This window comes from Martes martes (assembly GCF_963455335.1).
Source record: "Martes martes genome assembly, chromosome: X".
Lineage (NCBI taxonomy): Eukaryota > Metazoa > Chordata > Mammalia > Carnivora > Mustelidae > Martes > Martes martes.
This window is the reverse complement of record NC_137897.1, coordinates 120,769,730-120,793,700: the sequence shown is the minus strand read 5'-3', so window position 1 is coordinate 120,793,700 and position 23,971 is coordinate 120,769,730. Positions and strand designations below refer to the sequence as shown.

The 23,971-nt window shown below is 64.4% G+C and overlaps 1 protein-coding gene across 2 annotated transcripts; it reads left to right on the top strand.

Moving 5' to 3' along the window:
- The first annotated feature begins 423 nt into the window (after positions 1 to 423).
- Positions 424 to 23,623, top strand: HCFC1 (host cell factor C1). 2 transcript variants are annotated; one of them, XM_080794836.1, is made up of 26 exons: positions 424 to 783; positions 6,179 to 6,327; positions 6,483 to 6,643; positions 7,249 to 7,457; positions 8,207 to 8,291; positions 8,781 to 8,887; positions 10,011 to 10,190; positions 10,304 to 10,663; positions 10,904 to 11,064; positions 11,554 to 11,751; positions 12,123 to 12,347; positions 12,454 to 12,558; positions 13,258 to 13,477; positions 13,755 to 13,897; positions 14,047 to 14,185; positions 14,365 to 14,585; positions 15,223 to 16,699; positions 16,951 to 17,114; positions 17,779 to 18,223; positions 18,480 to 18,794; positions 18,946 to 19,064; positions 19,150 to 19,287; positions 19,646 to 19,831; positions 20,412 to 20,712; positions 21,245 to 21,308; positions 21,546 to 23,623. In XM_080794836.1, the coding sequence occupies exons 1-26, from the start codon at positions 591 to 593 to the stop codon at positions 21,583 to 21,585; spliced, it is 6,105 nt and encodes a 2,034-aa protein (XP_080650962.1). In that variant the 5' UTR covers positions 424 to 590; the 3' UTR covers positions 21,586 to 23,623. The 2 variants fall into 2 exon arrangements, with proteins under 2 accessions (XP_080650962.1, XP_080650961.1); XM_080794835.1 differs by having other exon boundaries at positions 18,477 to 18,794.
- Positions 23,624 to 23,971: the final 348 nt, after the last annotated feature.

The window sequence follows — 23,971 nt, the reverse complement described above, 5'->3', positions numbered from 1 at the left end:
GAGGCTGTTTCGGGAGCGGCGGCTGCACTGAGCGCTGGGCGGGGAAGCGGGACGGTCTCAAGATGGCGGCTCCCACAATTGTGGTGTGAGCGCCGGCGGGGCAGAGACAACCGCGGCGCTTGTGGCTCCTTTCCACCCGCCCCGGAAGCCGGCCAGTGCAGGGGACTTGGGGGGTGTGGGAACCGGGCCGGGGCTCCGCCATTTCCGGCGGGGGAGGGCTACGACTGAGGAAGGGAGGAGAGAGAGGCGGCTCAAGATGGCGGCTCCCAGGGCCTCCCGCCCAAGCTTGTAAGCGGGAGAGTCCGAGCGAGTAGTCAGGGCGGCGGGACTTGGCGGCCTCCAGCTTCTCGGGGCTAGGCGCTCGAAAGTTTCGGGAGGCTCTTGAAGAGACGGGTTGAGCTAGAAGAAGGGGAAGAGCCGAAGGGAAGGAGGGTAGTTAAGATGGCGGCCTCCATGGAGCCGTCCACCGCTGTGTGAGGAACCGCTTCTCCGTGAGAGCTACCTTAGACGAAAGGGGGTGTGTGTGAGAGGAATTGGGGGGCTCCCTTCTCGCTTGGTGACTTTTTCCCACTACGGCTTTTTCCGGAACTATGGCTTCGGCCGTGTCGCCCGCCAACTCGCCAGCGGTGCTTCTGCAGCCCCGCTGGAAGCGAGTGGTGGGCTGGTCGGGTCCAGTGCCCCGGCCCCGCCACGGCCACCGAGCCGTGGCCATCAAGGAACTCATCGTGGTGTTTGGCGGCGGCAACGAGGGGATAGTGGACGAACTGCACGTGTACAACACGGGTGAGTGCAAAGCCCGCTGGGTCCTGGGATCTTTCCCTCCCTCCCTCCCTCCATCTCCTCCCTCTCCCTCTTCTTCCCTCCCTCCTTCTCCTCCCCCCGCCCTCCTCCCTTCCCTCCCCCCCCCCCGCTCCTTTCTCTTCCCCTCCCCTCCTGCCTGCTGTCCCTCCTCCCTTTCCCCCCTCTCCCTCCGCACTGATCGGCGCTCTCCTCCGAGCTGCGACCCTTTGCTCCGCCCGGCTCCTCTGCTTTTCCCTCCTCTCTCCCCGGCCTTCCCCTGCCCCTCCCCGTGGGCGCTCCGGTCTTTGAGGAGTGCTTTTCATTATTCGGGAGAAATTCTCGAGTCCGGTGGGTGAGGGGGCGGGGGCGTCGCCGGCGCTGACTTGAGGCACACACCGTTACCCCGCCGGGCGGGCGGCTGCGTCCCTTTGGCGCAGGCACAGTCCCACCCCCCTCCCTCCCGCCTCCTGCGCCTGCTCAGCTCTTCTTCTTCGTTGACGCTCGGGGGAGATGACAAGCTTCTCGATTACGGATTAGGGACAGAGTTGAGGGCCCTAATCCCGGCGGGGGGGGGTGTGTGCCCCCCGCTGGGTGGCCGCGCAAGTCTGTAGTGCTCGCCTCTTCGGCGCTGCCTTTCCTCCCCGAGGGCCCTGCAGGGTAGAAGTTGAAGTCCAGCGATCCCTAGTGGGCTAGGTGGGCCCTCGCTTCACCTGCGGGCGGGTGGCCGCTACCCGCCCATGTGCATCCCTGCCCCAGAGCCCGGGCGCCAGCCCTGCGGACACGGCGAGGTGCGTTCGGCCCTCGCCCCGCCACGGCTCGGGCTCTGGGAGTGGGCCGCATCCTCCAGAGGCCTCTTGCCCACGGTGGCGTGTTTGGCCAGCTTTGCACACCCTGTTGCCGCCTGTTGAAGGGACAGTGGCGCAGGGCCCCTCGCCTCACTCGGAGGGAGGGGCCAGGCGTGCTCCCTGCTGGGGGGGATGCCTGAGAGACCAAGACACCCAGGGGGAGAAGGCAGGGGCCGGCTGCGTGTGCACACGCCCACACACCTGTCGGGGTCTTTCAGGAAGCCCCCCTCTGCAGCAGGGGGATGTGTTCGGGTCTGGGCGGGCCCGGGGCTGTTTCGCAGCGCACCCCCCCCCCCCGCATCACGCAGGGTCCGTTCGCTCCAGGCCCGTTCTTTCCCGGGGTTCTGGCAGTGCCAGGTCCTTGAGTCTGGGCACTGCCTCCCAGCTTTGAGGTTGCTCTGGGGTGGGGAGCTGGCGCCTAAGGGAGAAGGAGGTTAGCGCCGTGAGGCTTGGGTGCTGCCTTTTCCCTGCCCTGAGGCAGAGAGCGCAGCTCTCTGTGCGCCCTGCACGGTGCTGCCCCTACCAAGTTGACTTGCAAAGGCTGATGGGTTGCTAGTGCCCCTTTGCGTTGCGGGGCGCAGCACCTGTTGCCTCCAGTGAGGCCGGGCTGCTTGGCAGCGCCCTGTGCCAGCTGCGACAGCTGCGGTGGCAGCCGTTAGCTCAGTAAGGTAGGGCTGAGGGACAGGGCTGTTTTTAGAGAGGCCGCTGGCCGGAGCAGAACCTTCTAAACTGCTTGGACTAACTTTATTCTCATAAGGCTTGGAGCCGGCTCCTTAACAGGGAGCTACAATTTTAGAAAGTAGGGCAGGGGCCTAATTACCATCAGCTCCGGAGTCCGCTACTGCCAGGGTTTTCTGCATATTTGCCGGTTTGTGAAAAACGAACTGGCCACTTGGGCGTCTGTTCCTTCCCCATCTGTGAGGCCGTGTCCCATGGTAGAGGGTAGCCAGCCGTCCGAAGGGCCGCAGCCCCGGGTTCCCCCAGGGTAGCGGTTTGGAAAAGGCGCCGTCCACTCCCGCAGGAGAGCCGCTCGCACAGCAGCTCCGCACTCCTCCCCGTGCGTGTGCTCGGGGGTCCGACCGGAGCCGGAGTCTGTGCTGCGTGTGGCATCTGCTCGCGGCTGTAGCTGCGGGGCTCTTGCCTTCTCCTCTCGGCAGAGATGGGGCTTCGTGCGGCCTCTTTTCCACCACTGGGGGCGCAGATGCAGGTGCCTGCGAGCTGTTGCCTTGACAGCTGCCTGTCTGCTCCCCGCTGTTTTGTTTTAAATCAGGGCAGAGCAGACCTTCCTCACGCCTCTTCTCTCGCGCTTTCCCTTCTCTGGGCCGAGAGACCTGGCGAGAGCTGGCCGGGCTGGAAGCATTCCCTCTTGCCAAGATAAACGGCCCCAGGGGGCGCGTCTGGGATGTGTGCGAGCGCTTTGCTGTCTTGGTTAGCTCAGGGATCTGGAGGTGATGCTCGAAGGCTGTGTGTCCTTCCTCTTTGGCGCCAACTATCACAGCGGCTGTGGGACGCTTGACTGGCCTTTGGGAGGTCTTGGGGTAGCTGCTACTGTCCTAGGCCATAGGAAATGTTATCTCAGGCTAGCAAAGCGGATTATGGAGAAGAGCCAGTCCTGACGGTGGGGTGTGTCCCCATGAGGGGAGGGTGTGGCTGGTCTGCCTGGGCGGTGGTTCTTTAACGTCTGGCGACAGTCGCAAGGAGCCTTGGAAAACATCTAGTGGAACTTCCTTGTTTTTTGCACATGAGGAAACTGGGGTCCGAGAGGGGAAGTGACAGGTCTAGGGTCACCCTGCCAGCTGGTGGCAGGGTCACCACGCAGGAGCACTTAGGGTACGGATATTCGTGGAGACAGTTGGGCTGTCTCTTCCTTCGGTTAACGGGCACAGGCCACCACCTTGACACAACTTCCCGACCTCTGCCCTTCTAGCTCCCTGGCCGCTAAGTTCAGCCCCTCTGAAATCCGTTCCTCTCCGTCCGGAGACCTCCTGTCTTCTAACTTGCCTCTTGCGGTCACTTCCTGATCAGCTGCGTTAGTTTCATTTGTCAGGAAATCCTGTTCGCCCTTCAAGGCCTGGCTCCGGGTTCGCCTTTTCTGAGGAGCCCCCTCTGCCGCGCTGCCCCGCTCCGCGCTCCCGAGGCCGCGGCTGCTGTTGTCGCCGCCAGGAGCCGAGGGCCCAGCAACTCTCCCGCTCAGCTGGGGGTTCGCGGGCGAAGGCGGGCGTGTCTGTGCCCCCCACCCCCGGCTTGGCACCGCGTCTGCCACGCGGGAAGCGCCCTGGCGTGACAGAGCGGAGCCGACGCCACCGGTGGACTGCCTGTGCCCAGCCGTGTGGCCCAGTCTCCCGGGGTGACGCGTAGGGGTTGATGGGAGCCCCCACAGATGGAGGCAGCGCGTGGGGACAGGGCTGCGGCCGCTGATGAGACCCCGAAGCTGCGCTCTCGGGCTTGCTGGTTGTCCCGCGGAGGGTCCCGTGTGCAGGTGGCCTCCTCTCCTCCCAGCTCCCGCCGAGCCCAGCGCACTGACAAGCCGCGGCCGACGGAGAATGTGGGACCCGGAGGCTGGGTCTCGAGGTGGCCGGCTCGCTGAGCTGGAGATAATGCGAGTGCGCGAGGCGGCGCTGTGCCGTCGCACGGGCGGGACGGGGCTGCGGCTCTTGACAGCGGTGTGGAGGGCCCCTGCCCCGAGTGTTCTAGAACAAGCTCAGCTCCTCTTAAAGGAGCTGGCGGTCGTGAGCTCTTGAGACAGCGCCGGTTCCTTCCAGCCTGGCCAGCTGGGCCACTGATTAGAGCGTGACGGGAAGGCTGCGAGTTAGTTGATCGTACGGCTTTGTCACAGCCCCCACTAGTGGCCCTGCGATGGCCTTGTAGCCACATGCGGCAGCCCCAAGGGGGCTCAGGTGAGAGAGGGCGGCCCATGGCTCCGGGCGCGGGGGGCCCTTGGCGGGGTATCTGGCAGTGGCTTCGAAGTCAGCGACAAGGTCGTTGCCTGTGTCTCTTTTTTGCTCTGTGACCTCAGGTAAGTCACTTCCCCTCCTGGGCTCTGTTCCTTTATCCACTGATAAAGCCCAGGTCTTCTTCCGGCTTTGCCCTCCGTAGCTGGCAGGGAGGCCCGGGCCTTGCGGCATGCGCACCGTGGTCGAAGGCTGCTGCCGTTTTCGGTCTGTTTTTCACAGTGGGCATGACAGTGAGGCGGTGAGCTGGGGCCCGGGCCGGCCCCTCTGCCGGGAAGGCGGGGGAGGCTTTGCTGCTGGGCCTCCTGGAGTCCAGGTGACTCTGCTGAACCGTGGAGGGGGGGGGGCGGGGCGGGGCAGGACCACAGCCCGTTCCAGATCGGCCTGCGGCTGGTGGGGAGGCTGGTGGGGGAGGCGGGAGCGGCGGGGCCCTTCCGCCCCAGGAAAGGCTGTGACTCTGGAGGCACCGTGTGCTTTTACATGGGGGCGGGCCCTTTGGCCGATGTGGACGTGGGACTTGTCACCTAGTGTGCAGGGGAGATGTGTCACTGACCCAAGTCCGTGCCCTCCCAGAAAGGCTGAGACGCAGTCAGGCAGCTGGGGCCCCCCCAAGGCCCTCCCCCGGGACGGTCCTAACGCCGGCTGGGGGACTCCGGGGCCGCCCCCGCCACGCTCGGGTGTGGCCGCTCACGGTTGACCCAAAGCAGTCGAGGGGCAGAGAACGAGATAGGCGTCTGGCGCCCGGTTTGAGGTGTTTGGAGTGAGCGTGGCATGTCGTTTAGGGACGGTCCTTTATGTAACGTGTAATGGAAGGGATCCCTCAAAAATGTGAGGAAGATGTGTGCCTTCTGCTTTTTCTGGGAGGCCCTGGCATGGCAGGCGCACGGGGAGCTGAACCCGGGGTGCGAGCCCGAAGTGAGGGGAGGCGTGGCGTGGGGGTGGGGCGGGCTTCTCCTTCACCGTCTTCTGAGGTGGTGGCGTCCTCCCTCCCACTTAGAGGTGTGGATCTGGGGGAAGCTTTTGCAGCCACCACTTCTGGCTTTCAGGAATGTTCGAGATTGGTACGGGTGTGACGGGAGGGGAGAGGTGGGTGGCATATGGCCCGTCCCCCCGGAGACCCCAGCGGAGATTGATCCTTGCCCCCCCTTCTCAGCTGGGGGGCCGGGCTGCCGTGATGGGCCTCCCTCACCCGCACACCTCCGGCCGCCAGCGCCTGCAGGGAGGGAGGGCACCGGCGGGCTGCAGTCACGCTTCCGGCCACGTAGAGGTGTAGCCCTGCGCCCCCGGGAAGAAGCGCACGGGGCCCCTGACGGGGTGCTTCGGGTGTCGGACACTTCGTTCCAATATCAGACCCCCTGAGCGGTAGCGGAAGGGAGTCGGTGGCCGCATTCCCAGAAGCTAATGAATTATCTTGGTTAGTGACTTCCTGCTTGTGGAGACGACCTTGATGAGAAGCCGGGCGATTGCAGGCCGTTTGGAGGGGTCCCCCCTCTCTCAGAGCACGTTTCGCAGGCTGCTGGATTTGGGGAGTAAGAGGAGTGGGGGTTCTGGTTCCAAAGGCTTCCTCAAGCGTTCTGACTCCTGCCTCCTTTCGTGGCCCAGCGACTAACCAGTGGTTCATCCCGGCGGTGAGAGGGGACATTCCCCCCGGGTGCGCGGCCTACGGCTTCGTGTGCGACGGGACGCGCCTGCTGGTGTTCGGCGGGATGGTGGAGTACGGGAAGTACAGCAACGACCTCTACGAGCTCCAGGTAGCGGCCCGCAGCGTGCTCGCCTGCTGGCGGCGGCGGCCCCGGGCCTCCCTCCCCGCTGCCCCGCCGCCTCCCCCCCTCCACGATAAATGGCCTGGGGTCCTGACAGGGACCAGCCCGTCCTGGGTTCGACCCCCCAAGTCTTGATTTTGCAGGCAAGCCGATGGGAATGGAAGAGACTCAAAGCAAAGACGCCCAAAAACGGGCCGCCCCCATGCCCTCGGCTCGGGCACAGCTTCTCCCTTGTGGGCAACAAGTGCTATCTGTTCGGGGGCCTGGCCAACGACAGCGAGGACCCCAAGAACAACATTCCGAGGTGAGGCTTCGTCGTCTTCCGTGTGGAGTCCTGAGGGTGGCCGTGCCTCGTCCCTTTCTTCCGTGAAATGAGAGGGTCACGCTCCATGCCCGGTAGGGCCTCTCTGCCTCCGAGGTCTCGAACCCGGTGGAGGTGGGAGAGCAGGAGGGCAGGGCCAGGCCGTAGAGCCCCGCCTCGCCCTCGGCTGGTGCCTGCTCCCACCACCTTAGAGCTGGTGCTCGCCTTCCTGGCCTTTGCTACCTGCAGACTTAGCGATGGTGTTTTCCAAGGCCGGTGACCGAGTGCCTTTTTGAAGGCTGAAGGTGGTCCCAGATGGGCTCCTGCTTTGACCCCAGGAGGCCCTAGTACGATGGCCAGCTTCGTGTGCGAGGCAGCTCAGCGCACGCCATCCCATGGCTCCTCTCGGACTCCCACTCATCCTTGGGACACTCATCCTTGGGAGTTTCTGGTAGTCACTTCTCAGGGCCGAGGGGAGAAGAACTTGGAGTTCGTTTGGACCCAGCCCCCTTTGTCTCCCAGGGAGTCTGCTGTTTGCCCCTAGAAGTGGGTGAGGCCGCTGGCGCATGGAGTCGGGGGGCTTGCCGTGACTGCCTTTCCTTCTCCAGGTACCTGAACGACTTGTACATCCTGGAACTGCGGCCGGGCTCTGGCGTGGTGGCCTGGGACATCCCCATCACGTACGGTGTCCTGCCTCCGCCCCGGGAGTCACACACTGCTGTGGTCTACACTGAGAAGGACAATAAGAAGTCCAAGCTGGTGATCTACGGGGGGATGAGCGGCTGCAGACTGGGGGACCTCTGGACCCTGGACATTGGTAAGCTGCGGGGGGGCAGGCTCGGCGCGCACTGGGCTCGGGGGCGTGGCGAGCAGAGACGGGGTGAGCGCGCCGCTCAGCCCTCCGTCCTCGGAGGGGCAGGCTGGGAGCAGGGGCGAGGGGGTGAGGGCCTTTTCTAGGCGGGAACGGGCTGCATGAGGCAGCGTCCATCCCTGTCAGTTCGTCGGGGATCAGCCTGTAACGGGAATGATGCACCGTGGTCTCTCACGGTCACATGGGGTGTTGAGAGAGGCCCATAGCCGGGGTAGGGCTCGCTCGGGGTCGGGAGCGGTTGTAAGGAGGTCAGGTTTTGGCCCGAAGGAAGGCCGAGGGCACTGGACGGCTGAGGACGCATCTCTGCGGGGGTACGGCGTCCTGGAGGTCAGTGCTGGCTCTCAAAGGAAACCATTTTCCCGGAGCGAAGTTCCTGGCAGCGTTGGGGGCGGGGGCGGACACGTGTTTTGGGGTGAGCAGGGTGGCAGATGCGGTGTCTTTGGGGGTGCACCTTTGGCTCATACCGGAGCCCCGAGAGCAGCGCTTGCCAGGATAGCGAACCGAGCGCGAGAAATGCCGGAGCCTGGTGACCAGAAGGCCTCTTGGGGGCCGTGGGGAGGCCCGGCACGGAGTTCTTGTGCTTGGTGGGCACCCGCCTTCCAGAGCCTTCCCTGCATCCGGGGAAGGTCCTGCAGGGCCGAGGGCCCGCGCCCGACCTCGTGTAGTAACCGTCGCTTGTCCGTCGCTCTGTGCAGACACTCTGACATGGAACAAGCCCAGTCTCAGCGGGGTGGCCCCTCTCCCTCGGAGCCTTCACTCAGCCACGACCATCGGAAACAAGTGAGTGGCCGCCGTCTGCCCGCCCGCCCCGCCCCGCCCCCACAGGGCCTCCGTTCTGTTCCTGCACTTCCTGAGGCCCGGGGAGGCCTCTTTCTGGCTGGGCTGGCCTGCCGCAGCCCCGTCTTTACATGACGACCCCGGGAGACCAAGACAGACTCGGGGTAGAGGGGCGCAGACTGTTCTAGGTCCTCCGTGAGCAGCAGGGCATCTGTCAACGCCAGGGTCCCAAAGCGCCTATGAGAGCGATGGGGACGGCGGTGAGCTTTAGATGAGCTGAGTAGCAGTGCCACGTGGCAGAGGTGACACAGTTCTTGTGAGGGCTGAGCCACCACGGAGAGGGCCGCATTAAGAGCGTCCACGCATCCCGGGGGACTCTCCTGGGGAGAGCTGGAGGACCAAGCGTGTTTAGAACTTTCTGGATGGAAGAGGTGGCCTCTAGCTTGGCACCTCCTCCACAACCCTCTCCTACTCTTCCCTCCCTCGTCCCAGAATGTACGTGTTTGGTGGCTGGGTGCCTCTCGTCATGGATGACGTCAAAGTGGCCACACACGAGAAGGAGTGGAAGTGTACCAACACACTGGCTTGCCTCAACCTGGGTATGGCCTCCCCGGGCTCGGCGTGGCCTGCGGAGGGCTGCGGGAGGCCGGCCCTCCTCAGCCCCAAGAGCTGTGTGGGCTGTGCAGGGAGCGAAGCTGCTTCTAAGGCCGGGCCTCTAGAATCCACGAGAAATAGCCACTGGCCAGAGCGCTCGGAGGGGTGCCCCCGCTTTCAGGTTTTGAGTAGGCTCTTCTGCACACGGCCTGGCCTCCGAAAGTACAAAAGCGTGATGGGGCAGAGCCTCCCTCCCGCCTCCCCTTTTGTGGAGGCAGCCACGTTGGTGGCTTGTCACCCGCCCCGCAGGGACTCCTCTGCCTAGACGAGCATCGTCAGCGGGCTCCTTTCTAAACACACACGATGGCAGCCTGCTCCCCGCAGTGCTGCGCCAAGCCCGGCCCTTTCAGTGCACTCGGTCTCGGAGACCGTCCCCTCCCATCCCCGCACGCCGAGCGGCCTCATTCTTTTGAGTTGCTATCCAGGTGTTGAAACTTGCACAGACGCGGCTCCGTGAGTATCCTTGCACTGTTCTCGCCCACGTGCAAGTGCATTTGAAGGGTAAACACGTAGAGGTAGAGTCGCTGCCGAAGGCCGTTGCCAAGCCATCCCGCAGAGGCCGCAGCCACGTAGGTGCCCCCGGCGGTGCCTGCGCCCTCTCTCTGGCGGGTCCGAGAGGTGACGGCCGCCCCCGCCGCCCCCCCAGCCCTGGCTGCAGTAGGCGCGGGAGCCAAACTGCCAGGCGCCTTGTGGTTTCAGTTTGCGTTTCTCTTGTTTTCCGCGAGGGTACGTATTTCTCCTTAGAGCCTCCTGTCGCCTTCTCCGTAGCTCGCGCTCCTCTTCGCCCGTCTCTTTCTGTAGGCTCTTGTGTTCGATGTGCGAGAAGTGAAACCTCTGGCTGTGCGTTTCAGACAGTCCCGCCAGTTTGTAGTTTGTGGTTTCTAATTTCATCTTCCACGGGCCTTTTGCCATACTGAGTTATTTTCCATTTGTTTGTTTTTAATTTAGTACTCTTTGATAACTTCCTGGTTTTTAATTCCCCATCCCTGACAGCGAAAGGCCAAAGGGCCGCTTGGGGGTTATGGGTTCCTTTGTACCCTTGCTGACCTCCCCTCCCGCCCTCCCCAGATACCATGGCCTGGGAGACCATCCTGATGGACACGCTGGAGGACAATATCCCTCGGGCCCGAGCTGGCCACTGTGCCGTGGCCATCAACACCCGCCTATACATATGGAGTGGGCGCGATGGCTACCGAAAGGCCTGGAACAACCAGGTCTGCTGTAAGGACCTCTGGTACCTGGAGACAGGTAAGGCATCGGGGTCGGGGCCGTAGGCCACCACTGTGCAGCTGAGCCCAGGGTGGGGGTTGCAGGGGGAGCTTATGCTGCGGCCCCTTCTCACCGGCTCTGCTCTCTCCCAGAAAAGCCACCGCCCCCGGCCCGGGTACAGCTGGTACGAGCCAACACGAACTCCCTGGAGGTGAGCTGGGGGGCAGTGGCGACAGCCGACAGTTACCTTCTGCAGCTCCAGAAATATGACATTCCTGCCACGGCTGCTACCGCCACCTCCCCCACACCCAATCCAGTCCCGTCTGTGCCTGCCAACCCTCCCAAGAGCCCTGCCCCCGCAGCAGCCGCACCTGCCGTGCAGCCGCTGACCCAAGTAGGCATCACGCTCCTGCCCCAGGCTGCCAGCGCGCCCCCGACCACCACCACCATCCAGGTCTTGCCGACGGTGCCTGGCAGCTCCATCTCCGTGCCCGCCGCAGCCCGGACTCCAGGTGAGCTGGGGGCCCGGCACTGGGCCTGAGGGCAGGGTCTAGCCCACGGGGACACGGTGAGCCTCACGGAGGGCTACCAAGGACCGCGTGCCTGATGGTCCCGAGCGCTGGCTCGGCCACACTTGCGGACACCGTCCCTGAACGGGTCTGGGAGGACCAGACCTGACGCACAAACGGGTCACGGAAGCACTTGGCGTTTGCACACGGGATGCAGTAGAGGCCCCCTGCTTCCCTCACCAGGTGTGCCTGCTGTTCTCAAAGTCACCGGTCCTCAGGCGACAACAGGAACCCCATTGGTCACCATGCGACCTGCCAGCCAGGCTGGGAAAGCCCCTGTCACCGTGACCTCCCTTCCTGCAGGCGTGCGAATGGTTGTGCCAACGCAGAGTGCCCAGGGGACGGTAAGGAGCCATTGGAGAGGGCGGGACGTCCTGGTGATCGGTGGCGCTGACGGGGCTTTTCTTGGCTGCAGAGCACTAAGGAGGCCACGTGTCGTTACGGAGTTAATCAAAATTTATAAGCTAATGCCTCAAACAGAGCTCCCTGCCGCGTGCATCTGGTTCCCACAAGGGCATCTTGAATGGGAGCTTCCTTGTTCAGAAGCCCGAGGGGAGGATCCAGCCAGCCAGGGTCTGACTCAGGGCCAGGAGGAGGGAGCCCTGTCTGACTCCGTGGTCTTAGAAAAGATCTAGAGTTTCTGGCAGATGTGTACTGCCGGCTTGCCGCACCTGCCCGGTGGTGGGAGGCCACGCTGGAGCCGAGAGGTGCTGCCAGGAGGAACGCTGGGCTCCGGGGGGAGGCTCCCTAGGCTGGGCTGAGCTGGATTCTGCCGAGGTCTCTGCTGCCCGCACCCCCCCCACCCCGGGCTCATGCACCCCGTGCCCCTGCAGGTGATCGGCAGCAGCCCCCAGATGAGCGGCATGGCTGCGCTGGCGGCCGCCGCCGCCGCCACACAGAAGATCCCTCCTTCCTCGGCGCCCACAGTGCTGAGCGTCCCGGCAGGCACCACCATCGTCAAGACCGTGGCCGTGACACCTGGCACCACCACCCTCCCGGCAACTGTAAAGGTGGCCTCCTCGCCGGTCATGGTGAGTGTGCCTCGGGCCCGGCTCTGAGCCGGCAGCCTTGGGGTAGGGCCTCTGGGCCCTGGGGTGAGACAGTGGTCGCCCCTCCCGGGCTTTGGAGCGAACTGTGGGGCTGTTGGCCCCTCCTCGATGCTTGCCGTGGGCTGTGGAACAAGCCGTTCCGCGGGGGCCGTGACAGCCGTAGGCTCGGTGTGCGCTCAGTGCCCTCCCTTGCTTCACTAAAGGAAAGGGAAACCACGGTGAGCCGTTCTGCAGGTGGGTGGGTGCGGGCAGGTAGACGAGCAGGCAGGCAGGGAGCCTCGGGCCTGCTGGGCCACTCTGGGCGGGGGCGCGGCCTCTCTGTCCCGCTCACGGCCCGTCTCCGCCCCTTCAAGGTGAGCAACCCCGCCACCCGGATGCTGAAGACCGCAGCCGCCCAGGTGGGGACGTCGGTCTCCTCCGCTGCCAACACATCCACCCGCCCCATCATCACGGTCCACAAGTCAGGGACTGTCACAGTGGCCCAGCAAGCCCAGGTGGTGACCACGGTGGTGGGTGGAGTCACCAAGACCATCACCCTGGTGAAGAGCCCCATCTCCGTCCCGGGAGGCAGCGCTCTGGTGAGTGACGGGCGTCACCCTGCTGCCTGTGGCGGGAGAGGCCCAACCCAGGCTGTGCTCTTGCTGGGCTTCCAGATCACTCCTTGCCCCGTCCTTTCCTTTTCAGATTTCCAACCTGGGCAAAGTGATGTCAGTGGTTCAGACCAAACCGGTTCAGACCTCGGCAGTCACGGGCCAGGCATCTACGGGCCCAGTGACTCAGATCATCCAGGTGCGCTCGTGGCCGCAGCTTCTGACACGGGGTGGCTCTGGGCCCCAGACTCAGACACGGGGTGACTCTGGGCCCCAGACTCAGACACGGGGTGGCTCTGGGCCTCGGGCTCCGACACGGGGTGGCTCTGGGCCTCGGGCTCTGACACGGGGTGTCTCTGGGCCCCAGATTCTGACACGGGGTGGCTCTGGGCCTCGGGCTCTGACACAGGGTGTCTCTGGGCCTCAGGCTCTGACATGGGGCGGCTCTGGACCCCAGATTCAGACATGGGGTGTCTCTGGGCCCCAGACTCTGATACGGGGTGTCTCTGGGCCCCAGACTGACACGGGGTGGCTCTGGGCCTCAGGTTCTGACACGGGATGTCTCTGGGCCCCAGACTCTGACACGGGTTGGCTCTGGGCCCCAGACTCTGATACGGGGTGTCTCTGGGCCCCAGACTCTGACACGGGTTGGCTCTGGGCCCCAGACTCTGACACGGGGTGGCTCTGGGCCACAGACTCTGACACAGGGTGGCTCTGGGCCGCAGGAAGAACCCCTGTCCCCGTCTAGGGAAGATCTCTTCACGCCCTGCGGCTCACACCGTCCCACGGCTTGGTCCCGCCTCTCCCTGTCTTCAGAACCCTCCCTGAGCCCCTCGGGCCACCAGTAGAGAGTGGCCCACCCTGGCGATGGTGCCACGTACCTGTCTTGCTCTTGCAGACCAAAGGGCCACTGCCGGCCGGGACCATCCTGAAGCTGGTGACCTCAGCAGATGGCAAGCCCACCACCATCATCACTACCACGCAGGCCAGCGGGGCGGGGACTAAGCCCACCATCCTGGGCATCAGCAGCGTGTCCCCGAGCACCACCAAGCCTGGCACGACCACCATCATCAAGACCATCCCCATGTCGGCCATCATCACGCAGGCTGGCGCCACAGGTGGGGGCCTCTCCCGGGCCCCAGATGAGCAGCCACGTCAGGAGGCCAAGGCTGTGCGGGCGGGGGGCCGGGCTGTGGCTCTCGGTATTGTTCTGCTCTTCTCCTCTCTTCCTTCCCTTGTCTCTTGCTTCATGTTTGTAGGGAGGTGGCAGGGGCGTGGTTATAATTGGTACTGGGTTTGGATCGAGGGGTGGTGGGTGGGAGGCACTGCTTGCAAGAGAGCATGAGGGAAATGGGCGAGGGGCCCGTGAGGCCAAACCACCCCTCTCCTGCCCAGGTGTGACCAGCAGTCCTGGCATCAAGTCTCCCATCACCATCATCACCACCAAAGTGATGACTTCAGGAACTGGAGCACCGGCCAAAATCATCACCGCTGTCCCTAAGATCGCCACTGGGCACGGGCAGCAAGGAGTGACTCAGGTGAGGTGTGCCCGGCCCTCCTCTTGTCCCAGCATCCAGCCCAGGATCCCTGCAGGCCACACGTGTCCTCCTGCGGGGCCCGGGAGAGGGCAGCACAGGGTCTGGGCAACCTTGGAGTGACACGGGGGTGCTCTCTTCTGGCATTGCAGGTGGTGCTGAAGGGGGCCCCTGGACAGCCGGGCACCATCCTCCGCACCGTGCCCATGGGGGGTGTCCGCCTGGTCACTCCTGTCACTGTCTCTGCTGTCAAGCCGGCTGTCACCACATTGGTTGTGAAGGGCACCACAGGTGCGTAGCCTAGACGCCGGGCCTGCCCCTCCGTTGGGAGAGGGTCCCGCTCCCAGCCTTCTGCTCCCCTGGGGTGTGGTCCTGTCCCCGTGTCCTGTCCCCGCCAGAGGGAAAAGCTGCTGGCAGGGGAAAGGCCCCAGGTGCAGGCCTCACCCCACCCTTGCCCCTTCCCCCTCCAGGCGTCACAACCCTCGGCACAGTGACGGGCACCGTTTCCACTAGCCTTGCTGGAGCCGGAGGCCACAGTACCAGCGCCTCCCTGGCCACGCCCATCACCACGTTGGGCACCATCGCCACTCTCTCAAGCCAAGTGATCAACCCCACTGCCATCACCGTGTCGGCAGCTCAGACCACGCTGACGGCAGCCAGCGGGCTCAGCACCCCCACCATCACCATGCAGGTAGGATGGCTGGGAGAGTGGGGCGGGGGGCGGGCGGGCACATGTCCCGGGCTCCGTGTGCGCACGGATGAGCCACAGCCCAAGGCTTCTGCCCCGCTTCTTGGGGTCCAGGCCCTCTTTTCCTCACCTGCGTGGCCTGGGGGAGGGGCAGGGGCACTTCCCTGTTGTACCGCTGTGACTCTTCGTCACTACGACTGTCGTGTCAGCGTGTTAGGTCTTAAGCAGTTCTAGATTTTGAACATGGGGCAGACGTTTTCTCTTTTTGCGTGCATAGTATTTATTTTCTTCATACGTTTTAAGCTGAATTCACGCAAGTGGCAAAGCATCTAGTTGTTGGCCTTTGTGTGGTACAAGGTCAGCGGGGCTCCCTCCATGACCAAGGGCTGGCCCTAGCCACTGATGCAACCCCACAGCCCCTTCCCAGTCCCCATGGTCTTGGAGGCAAAGCCGTGCCTCTAGCCTGGTCCCCGAGCCAGTGTCTGGAGCTCAGAGGGAAAACAGGTTCTGGATATTTCCCGGGGCTGTTGCTTTAGAACCTGAGCCGGTGGTCCCCGCCAGCACGGGTGACGCTGTAGGATGGCAGAGGGACAGGCAGGCAGTTGCAGAAGTAACCCTTCCCGACTGTTCTCTCCCCCAGCCTGTCTCCCAGCCGACCCAGGTGACTCTCATCACGGCACCCAGTGGTGTCGAGGCTCAGCCTGTGCACGACCTGCCCGTGTCCATTCTAGCCTCACCTACTACAGAACAGCCCACGGCCACGGTCACCATCGCTGACTCAGGCCAGGGAGAGGTCCAGCCAGGCACCGTGACCCTGGTGTGCTCGAACCCACCCTGCGAGACACACGAGACGGGCACCACTAACACGGCCACCACCACTGTCGTAGCTAATCTCGGGGGGCAGTCTCAGCCCGCCCACGTGCAGTTCGTCTGTGACCGACAGGAGGCAGCTGCTTCCCTCGTGACCTCGACGGTCGGGCCGCAGAACGGCAGCGTGGTCCGCGTCTGCTCCAACCCGCCGTGCGAGACGCACGAGACGGGCACCACTAACACGGCCACCACCGCTACGTCCAACATGGCTGGGCCACACAGCTGCTCCAACCCGCCCTGCGAGACGCACGAGACGGGCACCACCAGCACCGCCACCACCGCCATGTCCGGCCTCGGCGCCAGCCAGCAGCGGGACGTGCGGCGTGTCTGCGTGGCTGGCACCGCGCCCGCCGTGCTCCGGGTTGGCGTGGCTGCTGGGGCGTCAGAGGGAGCCCAGATGTCCGTCAAGCCCTTGTGCCAAACCCGCCAGACCAGCGTGACCAGCGCCACCATGACTGTGATGGCCACCGGCGCGGCCCCGTGCTCAGCTTTCGTGCAGCTGGCCCCTGTGAGCGGCCAGGTCCGAGCCAGCATCCTCGGAGGCAAGGACAGTCCCGTGGCTGGCCTGAGTCCGCTGGTGTCCGTTGGCCGCCAGCTGGAGGCCCACCACACCCACACAACCAACACGCCCACCACGGTCCGCTCCGCCATGGGGGCCGGGGAGCCTGGCGAGGCCCGGGGGACCCCCACGCCCGCGTACGAGAGCTCACCAGGCGCCACTGTGACTGTGCCGGCCCTGGAGGCGCTGCTGTGCCCCTCAGCCACCGTGACCCAAGTCTGCTCCAACCCACCCTGCGAGACCCACGAGACGGGCACCACCAACACCGCCACTACCTCGAACGCAGGCAGTGCCCAGCGGGTCTGCTCCAACCCGCCTTGCGAGACCCACGAGACGGGCACCACGCACACACCCACCACCGCCACCTCCGGTGGGGGTGCGGGCCAGCCTGAGGGCGGGCAGCAGCCCCCTGCCGGCCGCCCCTGCGAGACACACCAGACCACTTCCACTGGCACCACCATGTCAGTCGGCGTGGGCGCCCTGCTCCCCGATACTGTTCCCTCCCATAGGACCCTAGAGTCCGGCTTGGAGGTGGCAGCACCGGCCGCCGTCGCTGCCCAGGCTGCTGCTTCGTTGCTGGCTCCGTTCCCGACGCAGAGGGTTTGCTCCAACCCGCCTTGTGAGACGCACGAGACAGGCACCACGCACACGGCCACCACCGTCACCTCCAACATGAGCTCGAACCAAGGTGAGTAAAGACACCGGCCTGGCGTGTGTTGTCTCCCGGAGCCCTGGGCTCAGAGGCTGAGGGGAGCTGTAACTAAAAGAGCCTCCCGGCCAGAAGCCAGTAGTTAGATTTCTCGGGGCTCGGTGTCCCAGCAGGGGTTGGGGTACTGCAAGAAACTCTGTACCCTGGGGGCAAAGCTGGCTAGAGGCCTTGGGGCTCCTGCTGACCTAGTACTTGTCACACTTCTCTTTGCTTGCTCCCCTCCCTTACAGATCCCCCACCAGCCGCTAGTGACCAGGGAGAGGCGGAGAGCACCCAGGGTGACAGTGTGAACATCACCAGCTCCAGTGCCGTGACAACCACCGTGTCCTCCACTCTGACACGGGCTGTGACCACTGTAACACAGTCCACGCCCGTCCCAGGCCCCTCGGTGCCGGTAAGAACCCCCGGAGGTACCCCGTGCCCCCTCCCCGCTGCCCACTGCACTTCCGGTCTGTGCGGTTCCAGGCTCGGACACCAGGTGTCGCCCTTGCCCCAGGCACTGGACCGCTCCTCATCCCTTTTCCTGAGTCTCTCTTCCTGACCGTAAAAGTGCTGCTTGGGGCATCGTTGGGCAGGAGGCAGGGGTCTCCCAGGCCCCAGCGTCTTGGAGAGGCTTTGATTTCTGTAGCTGTTTCCTGTGGCTTGTCATTTGGCTACAACCTGTGAGAGTGACACGGCAGGAGCCAGAGTGTCCCTTTGGCTAGACGGGGATGTCTCTTTGAGGATGGGTGAAAATCAGCCAGAGGGTCCCAAGGGTCCCGCCTTGTGCGCCCCCCACCATGGCTCGGTCACCTGCTGTGCTCCTCATCAGGTGGGGTGCGGCCGGCCGCGGACAGTGAAAATCCCGGTCTCCAGGGAAAGATGAAGGCTGCCCGGCTCTGGCCACTCTCTCCTCCCCTCTGACGGGGGCTTCTCTCCCTTTCTAGAAGATCTCATCAGTGACTGAGGCTACCCCCGGGGCTCTGACCACCGAAGTCCCCATCCCGGCCACGATAACAGTGACCATAGCCAACACAGAAACTTCTGACATGCCCTTCTCTGCTGTTGACATCCTGCAGCCCCCAGAGGAACTCCAGGCCTCGCCAGGGCCTCGCCAGCAGCTGCCGCCACGGCAACTCCTGCAGCCCGCCTCTACGCCCCTGATGGGGGAGTCCGCTGAGGTCCTGTCAGCCTCCCAGACCCCTGAGCTCCAGGCCGCCGTGGATCTGAGCAGTACAGGGGACCCGTCTCCGGGCCAGGAGCCTGCCAGCTCAGCCGTGGTGGCCACGGTGGTGGTCCAGCCGCCCCCGCCCACACAGTCCGACGTAGACCAGTTGTCCCTCCCCCAAGAGCTGATGGCCGAGGCCCAGGCGGGCACCACCACCCTCATGGTGACGGGGCTCACCCCCGAGGAGCTGGCGGTCACTGCTGCCGCTGAAGCGGCTGCCCAGGCCGCAGCCACGGAGGAGGCCCAGGCCCTGGCCATCCAGGCGGTGCTCCAGGCCGCGCAGCAGGCTGTCATGGGTAGGTGCTGGCGGTTTCCATCCAGGCCGGGGAAGGTGGGCCCTTTGGGGGGGGGGGCTCTGCAGCCTCCCGCTGACTGCCCTGACCAGGTGGCCGCGGCGCTGGGAGGGGACGGGCAGCCTGAGAAGAGGGGCCTGGCTCCCTGCCAGGGTGGCCCCAGTTGGCTGGGACAGGGCGGGGGGGCGTGGGGCCCGGCCGCCTGGGCCGGCGCTCCTCTTGAGTGGCGTCCCCACCCCACCCCCGCCCCCTGGAGCAGGCACCGGGGAGCCCATGGACACGTCCGAGGCGGCGGCGGCTGTGACGCAGGCGGAGCTGGGCCACCTGTCAGCCGAGGGCCAGGAGGGCCAGGCCGCCACCATCCCCATCGTGCTGACGCAGCAGGAGCTGGCGGCGCTCGTGCAGCAGCAGCAGCTACAGGAGGCGCAGGCGCAGCAGCAGCAGCACCTCCCCACCGAGGCCTTGGCCCCCGCCGACAGCCTCAACGACCCGGCCATCGAGGGCAACTGCCTCAACGAGCTGGCCGCGGCCGTGCCCAGCACCGTGGCCCTGCTGCCCCCCACGGCCACCGAGAGTGAGTGCGAGGGCGCCGCGCCGGTGGGGGCCGAGCGCCCGGGCCCTTCCCCGCAGACACGGCCGGGGCGGTCCGGCCCGAGGGGAGGAGCTCCCCGCGCTCGGCGCTCCCCTCTCCGGGCCGCCCCCACGGATGTCTCTCTCCCTCACAGGCCTGGCTCCGTCCAACACGTTTGTGGCTCCGCAGCCGGTGGTGGTGGCCAGCCCCGCCAAGCTGCAGGCCGCGGCCACCCTGACTGAAGTGGCCAATGGCATCGAGTCCCTGGGTGTGGTGAGTCTGGCGCGGCGGGGTTTCGAGGGGTGCGGCGTCCGGGGCCCGAAGGCCGAGGGTCTCATCTCTCCTTCCCGTCTTGTAGAAGCCGGACTTGCCGCCCCCACCCAGCAAGGCGCCTGTGAAGAAGGAGAACCAGTGGTTTGATGTGGGGGTCATTAAGGGCACCAATGTAATGGTGACACACTATTTCCTGCCACCAGATGACGCTATCCCTTCTGACGTAAGTGTTCTCGGGAGCCCGTGCCCTTGGGCCGGGGTGGGGGCGCGCTGGCCATGAGGCAGGTGTTGGGGCTCCCAGGCGCCTTCTGAAGCTCCCCAGGGCACCATCCGCCTTGGGGCTAGCCCGAGGACAGCCGCGCGTGGTGTCCTCTCCACATGCCGCCTCCTCCTGGGGCCCTTGGAGCCGCCACAAAGCCGATTGTCAGTCCCCTGTCCCCGCTGCTGCCCCCCTGGCCCGTCCCCGGGGCGGGAGAGTGCTGCCAGCCCTGGAGCCCAACCCCAGAGCTGCTCTCTCGGCGACGGGGCTTAGGTTATCTTTCTCTCTCTCTCTCTTCTGTTCTCCCGGCCTCTGTCCCCAGGACGACTCGGGCACCGTCCCTGACTATAACCAGTTGAAGAAGCAGGAGCTGCAGCCAGGCACAGCCTATAAGTTCCGCGTGGCCGGGATCAATGCCTGCGGCCGGGGACCCTTCAGCGAGATCTCGGCCTTTAAGACGTGTCTGCCTGGTTTCCCGGGGGCCCCCTGTGCCATTAAAATCAGCAAAGTGAGTCCTGCTGTGGGGTGACCCTGTGCCCAGCTGGAATACAGCAGGCCGAGCCCAAGCCCGTACGTCGGGCGCTCCCTTCTGGGCTGGCTGGGTCTGGGCTGCGGCTTCTGTCCTGTCGCCGGTTGCTGGGGTGACGAGGGTCAGTTCCTTCCCTCCCCGTCTTCCTTCTCCTCTCTAACATGGCAGCTAGTGTTCACTGAGGGTCTCTTACCTGCCATGTCCGATGTTTTTTTAATCCAATCCTTCAACGTCCTGAGGAGGTCTGGGATCTGATGAGGAAACTAAGGCCCCAAGAGGCTCAGGGCCAAGTCCCACAGTCGGTGGCAGAGCAGGTGAAGGGAGGTGGTGCTCTGAGCCCCCGTTCGTGTTACTTCGTCGTTCGGTCAGGCTGCCCCCCGGGCCGGGGCTGGCTAGGCCGTGTCCCCAGAGCTCGGTTGTGTCAGGAAGAGGGCTGAGGTACAACCAGTCGGTTTGGGGACCACAAAGCGTTCCCACTTCTCTGTCCCCGGAGAGGCCGAGTGAGAGAGTCACAGAGGCCACAGACGGCATGGCTTGACCTCTGGTTCCTTGGTTCTAGAGTCCAGATGGTGCGCACCTGACCTGGGAGCCGCCATCTGTGACCTCCGGCAAGATCATCGAGTACTCGGTGTACCTGGCCATCCAGAGCTCGCAGGCGGGTGGCGAGCCCAAGAGTTCCACGCCGGCCCAGCTGGCCTTCATGCGGGTGTACTGCGGGCCCAGCCCGTCCTGCCTGGTGCAGTCGTCCAGCCTGTCCAACGCCCACATCGACTACACCACCAAGCCCGCCATCATCTTCCGCATCGCCGCCCGCAACGAGAAGGGCTATGGCCCGGCCACCCAAGTGAGGTGGTTGCAAGGTGGGTGTCATGCGGGAGGCTCCTGGGCCAGCGTCACGTGAGGTGGGGCGACCCGGCTCCAGGCTGGGCTTTAGAGCCTCGCAGTTGGGGGAGATGACCTGGGGTGCTATGGAGGGGTCTCGGGGCGGGGTGGGGGGCACCTCGCCTCATCTGCGGGTTCGGGGAAAGCCAGCCAGGGGTGTTTGAGGTGAGAAGGGGGACCATGAGAACTTCAAGTAGGAGGTACAGGGCAAGGCCCAAGTCCGGGCCAGGGTGGAGAATGGACGCCCCAGTGCACCCTGTCGGGCTTCACTCCAGTTGCCATGAGGCCGACCAGGGAGAACGGTGAGGGCCTCTCACCCGGGCCCGGGCGACCGTGGGAGGAGGTGGCGCACACAAGAGAGACCTTCGCTCGACAGGCTTCTGTAGGCTATGGGCAGTGTGTCCCTGTCCCCTCCGCTCTCGGCGTCTTGGCCCGTGGGCCACTGTGCGGCTGAAGTCGGCCAGCCGGCGCACCTCGCCGAGCCGCTTACCACTCCGTTTTTCTTTTCAGAAACCAGTAAAGACAGCTCTGGCGCCAAGCCAGCCAGCAAGCGGCCCATGTCCTCTCCGGAAATGTAAGCAGGAAGCCCCTTTCTGGAACTTTCTAAGGCTGGGGGTAGACGGCTGCTGGGAGGAAGCAGCAGTAGAAAGAGTGTGGCTCATCCCTTCCAAAGCCTCGAGGGGCTGCGCACGGGGTGGGAGCGCGTGTGAGGGGCCCGTGGGAGGTCCGCAGGGAGGCCCGCCACGTGGTTTCCCAGCAGCGTCGGGACCCGTGCTGACGCTCTGTTTCCTTTTTCTTGTCTCCTTCCAAGGAAATCCGCTCCAAAGAAATCTAAGGCAGATGGTCAGTGAGAGGCAGCTCCCCTGCACCTGGACCCTTCGCCGGACCCCCCCCCTTCTGCTTCAGGAACGCCACCTGCCAGGGCCCCCCTGTCCTCCCTACCCGGCGCTCACACTTCACCCTCAGGAGCCACTGGCCGCCACTCATTCTCTCCCCCTCTCTGTTTTTAAAATAATCGCAAGAAAGCACATTGCACTGCTGCTGTGGGAGGAAGCAGAACGCGGATCTGGAAGAGCCGTGAGCAAGTGAGACGCGCGCCCTCTTCCCCCTTCTTCCCGCGGGCGCCCTCCTCCGGGAGCCGAGCAGGCCCCGAGTTCTGAGTTCCAAGGCCCTCGAGGGAGCTAGACAGAGGCTTTGGACGAAGCAGATGCGCTGCGGAGACCGGGACGCACGCGCCTCCGGAAGCTGGTCGCCTTGGTTCCGAGGGGGGCAGCCAAGGGCGGGAGGGGCTGTAGCATAGAAGCAGAAGAGCGCCCCCGCCCCCCGCCCCCAAGCTCCCCTCCCCCGCCTCTGCTCCCAGAGAACCGGCGGGGCACCCGAGCGCTAGATGCCCACCTGGTTCCTTTTGCGTATCCCGCCGCCGCACGGCCCTGGGCCTCAGCTTCGTCCAACCCGTCTCAACGGCCTTCGTACTCCGACCCTTTGTCCCGTCCCTCCTCTTTCCCTATTAGAGAGCTAGGAAGTAAGAAGAAAGAGAAAGGGGGACGAATGAGCCCGTGGTGGCCCGAGCAGTGTTCTGTGCAAATCTCCTGGCTCCCAGCGGGGCGTACAGTAGCCCCCACCGAGCCTGGCTTTGGCCCCTGGGTCGGGGCTAGGGGCCACACCACCAACTGCTGCATTTGTTGTATTTTTTTTAAGTTGGAATTGATGAAGTTGACATTTTTATTGTAATTTTAGCCTTAGCGTGTGGGGTTTTGTCCCTTTTTTTGTTGTTGTTGTTAGCTGTGTACAGAATGTGTATCTTTTCTTTCCTTTTTTTTTTTTAAACTTTTACTTTTTTCTCCTTGGCTAAAGCCTTGGCAGGGATCTTTCTGGAAGAAAAGCTGGGGGCAGCTGGCACAGGAGAGCTGTGGAATCTCCCCTGCGGGCCTGGTGTTGGCTGCCTGGCCCGATTTCCTCTTGCCGGCCCCTGCTGTCTGCCCCTTTATTTGTCCCCAGGCCCCTGGGATAGAGGAGGGCTGAGCTGTCAAACCTCACTCCCGTGGGTGATCGAGCTGGAGAGTCTCTGTTGGAGTTTAAAGTCAGGTTTCTGCAGAGGAGCAGGTCCTGGGTTCACAGTGCTCTCGACGTCCCCCGCCCCCCTGCCCACCCACAACGACTCCCCACCCCACCCCCCGCCCCGCAGGCTCCCTCCTTGGCAAACTGGCTTAAGAGTATCTGCCACCCTCCACTGCGGCTTCCTGCGCCACCTCCTCCAGGCAGGGGCGTGTCAGAAGGGGTGGGGTGAGGGGGCGAGGGCAGCTTGGGCTGGGAGAACTGCTGTGTGGGGGCACCCGGGAGAGGCCACAGAGAAGATGCAGGCTGACAGCACCGGTCACCCGTCCGGTGGATCTGCAGGCCCAGAGCCATTCCTCCCGGGGCCAGACTCGGGGTGGGGGGGGGTGCGAGGGCTCCCCTTAGTGTGGCTTGGGAGGCTGCTTTCTGCCCCACACCTGAGCTTTAGGCACTGAGCAAGGTTTAGCAGCAGGTCGTGCAGAAGGATTGAAAGCGAGCAGCCTGTCTTTTCAGATCCCCCCATCTCTGGCCTGGAGATGAGCTGCGGTGAGGGGCCCGGCCTCTGCAGACCCCTGCCACTGGCCCACACCTTCTGGGGCCTCTGGTTTGTTGTATTATAGTACACTTCGCTGTGGAAAATGTCACGTTTAGTCGGTCACCTTGGAGCCCGCTCGCCTGGCCCTGTTGTCGTCCCTCCTCCTGAGCGCCCTTTGGTTTCTCTCGTTTCTGAGGACAGTATGCCGTTCATCTATTGTAGAGTAACCCCCGTGACTCAATATTACCATAGTGCGATGTCGTTTTGTGCTATTTTGAACAATTAAAAGACTTTTTTTGAAATAACCACCTGCTCATTTACTGTGTCCAGGACTCCCAGGGAGGAGGCTGGAGCTGTGCCGCCACCACCTACCCCCCCCCAGCCCCGCCCCATGGCTCACCGAGCCCCTGGGAGCCTCTTGCTCTAAGGGCAGTGAGCAGGGTTCACTTGTAAGTTCAAGGCTCCGCTGAGGCCCGCAGCCCCGGGGACTGAGCTGGGCCAGGACCCGGTTCCCCACGAAATGTCCCACAGCAGCCGTGGTTTGGAGTAGAGGCCAAGGGGCTTCCTGGGCAGTTGCTGTCGGTTCCCTGTCCGGAGACCAGACCACCTGCTCTCCTTTCCCCACCCAGAGAACGGGGTCTGGGACA

Excerpts from the sequence above, each read along its gene's own strand:
- HCFC1 (XM_080794835.1), top strand. The coding sequence starts at position 591 with ATGGCTTCGGCCGTGTCGCCCGCCAACTCGCCAGCGGTGCTTCTGCAG. Across the intron at positions 6,644-7,248 it reads CCCAAGAACAACATTCCGAG|GTACCTGAACGACTTGTACA; the intron begins GTGAGGCTTCGT and ends TTCCTTCTCCAG. Across the intron at positions 12,559-13,257 it reads CAGTGACTCAGATCATCCAG|ACCAAAGGGCCACTGCCGGC; the intron begins GTGCGCTCGTGG and ends TTGCTCTTGCAG.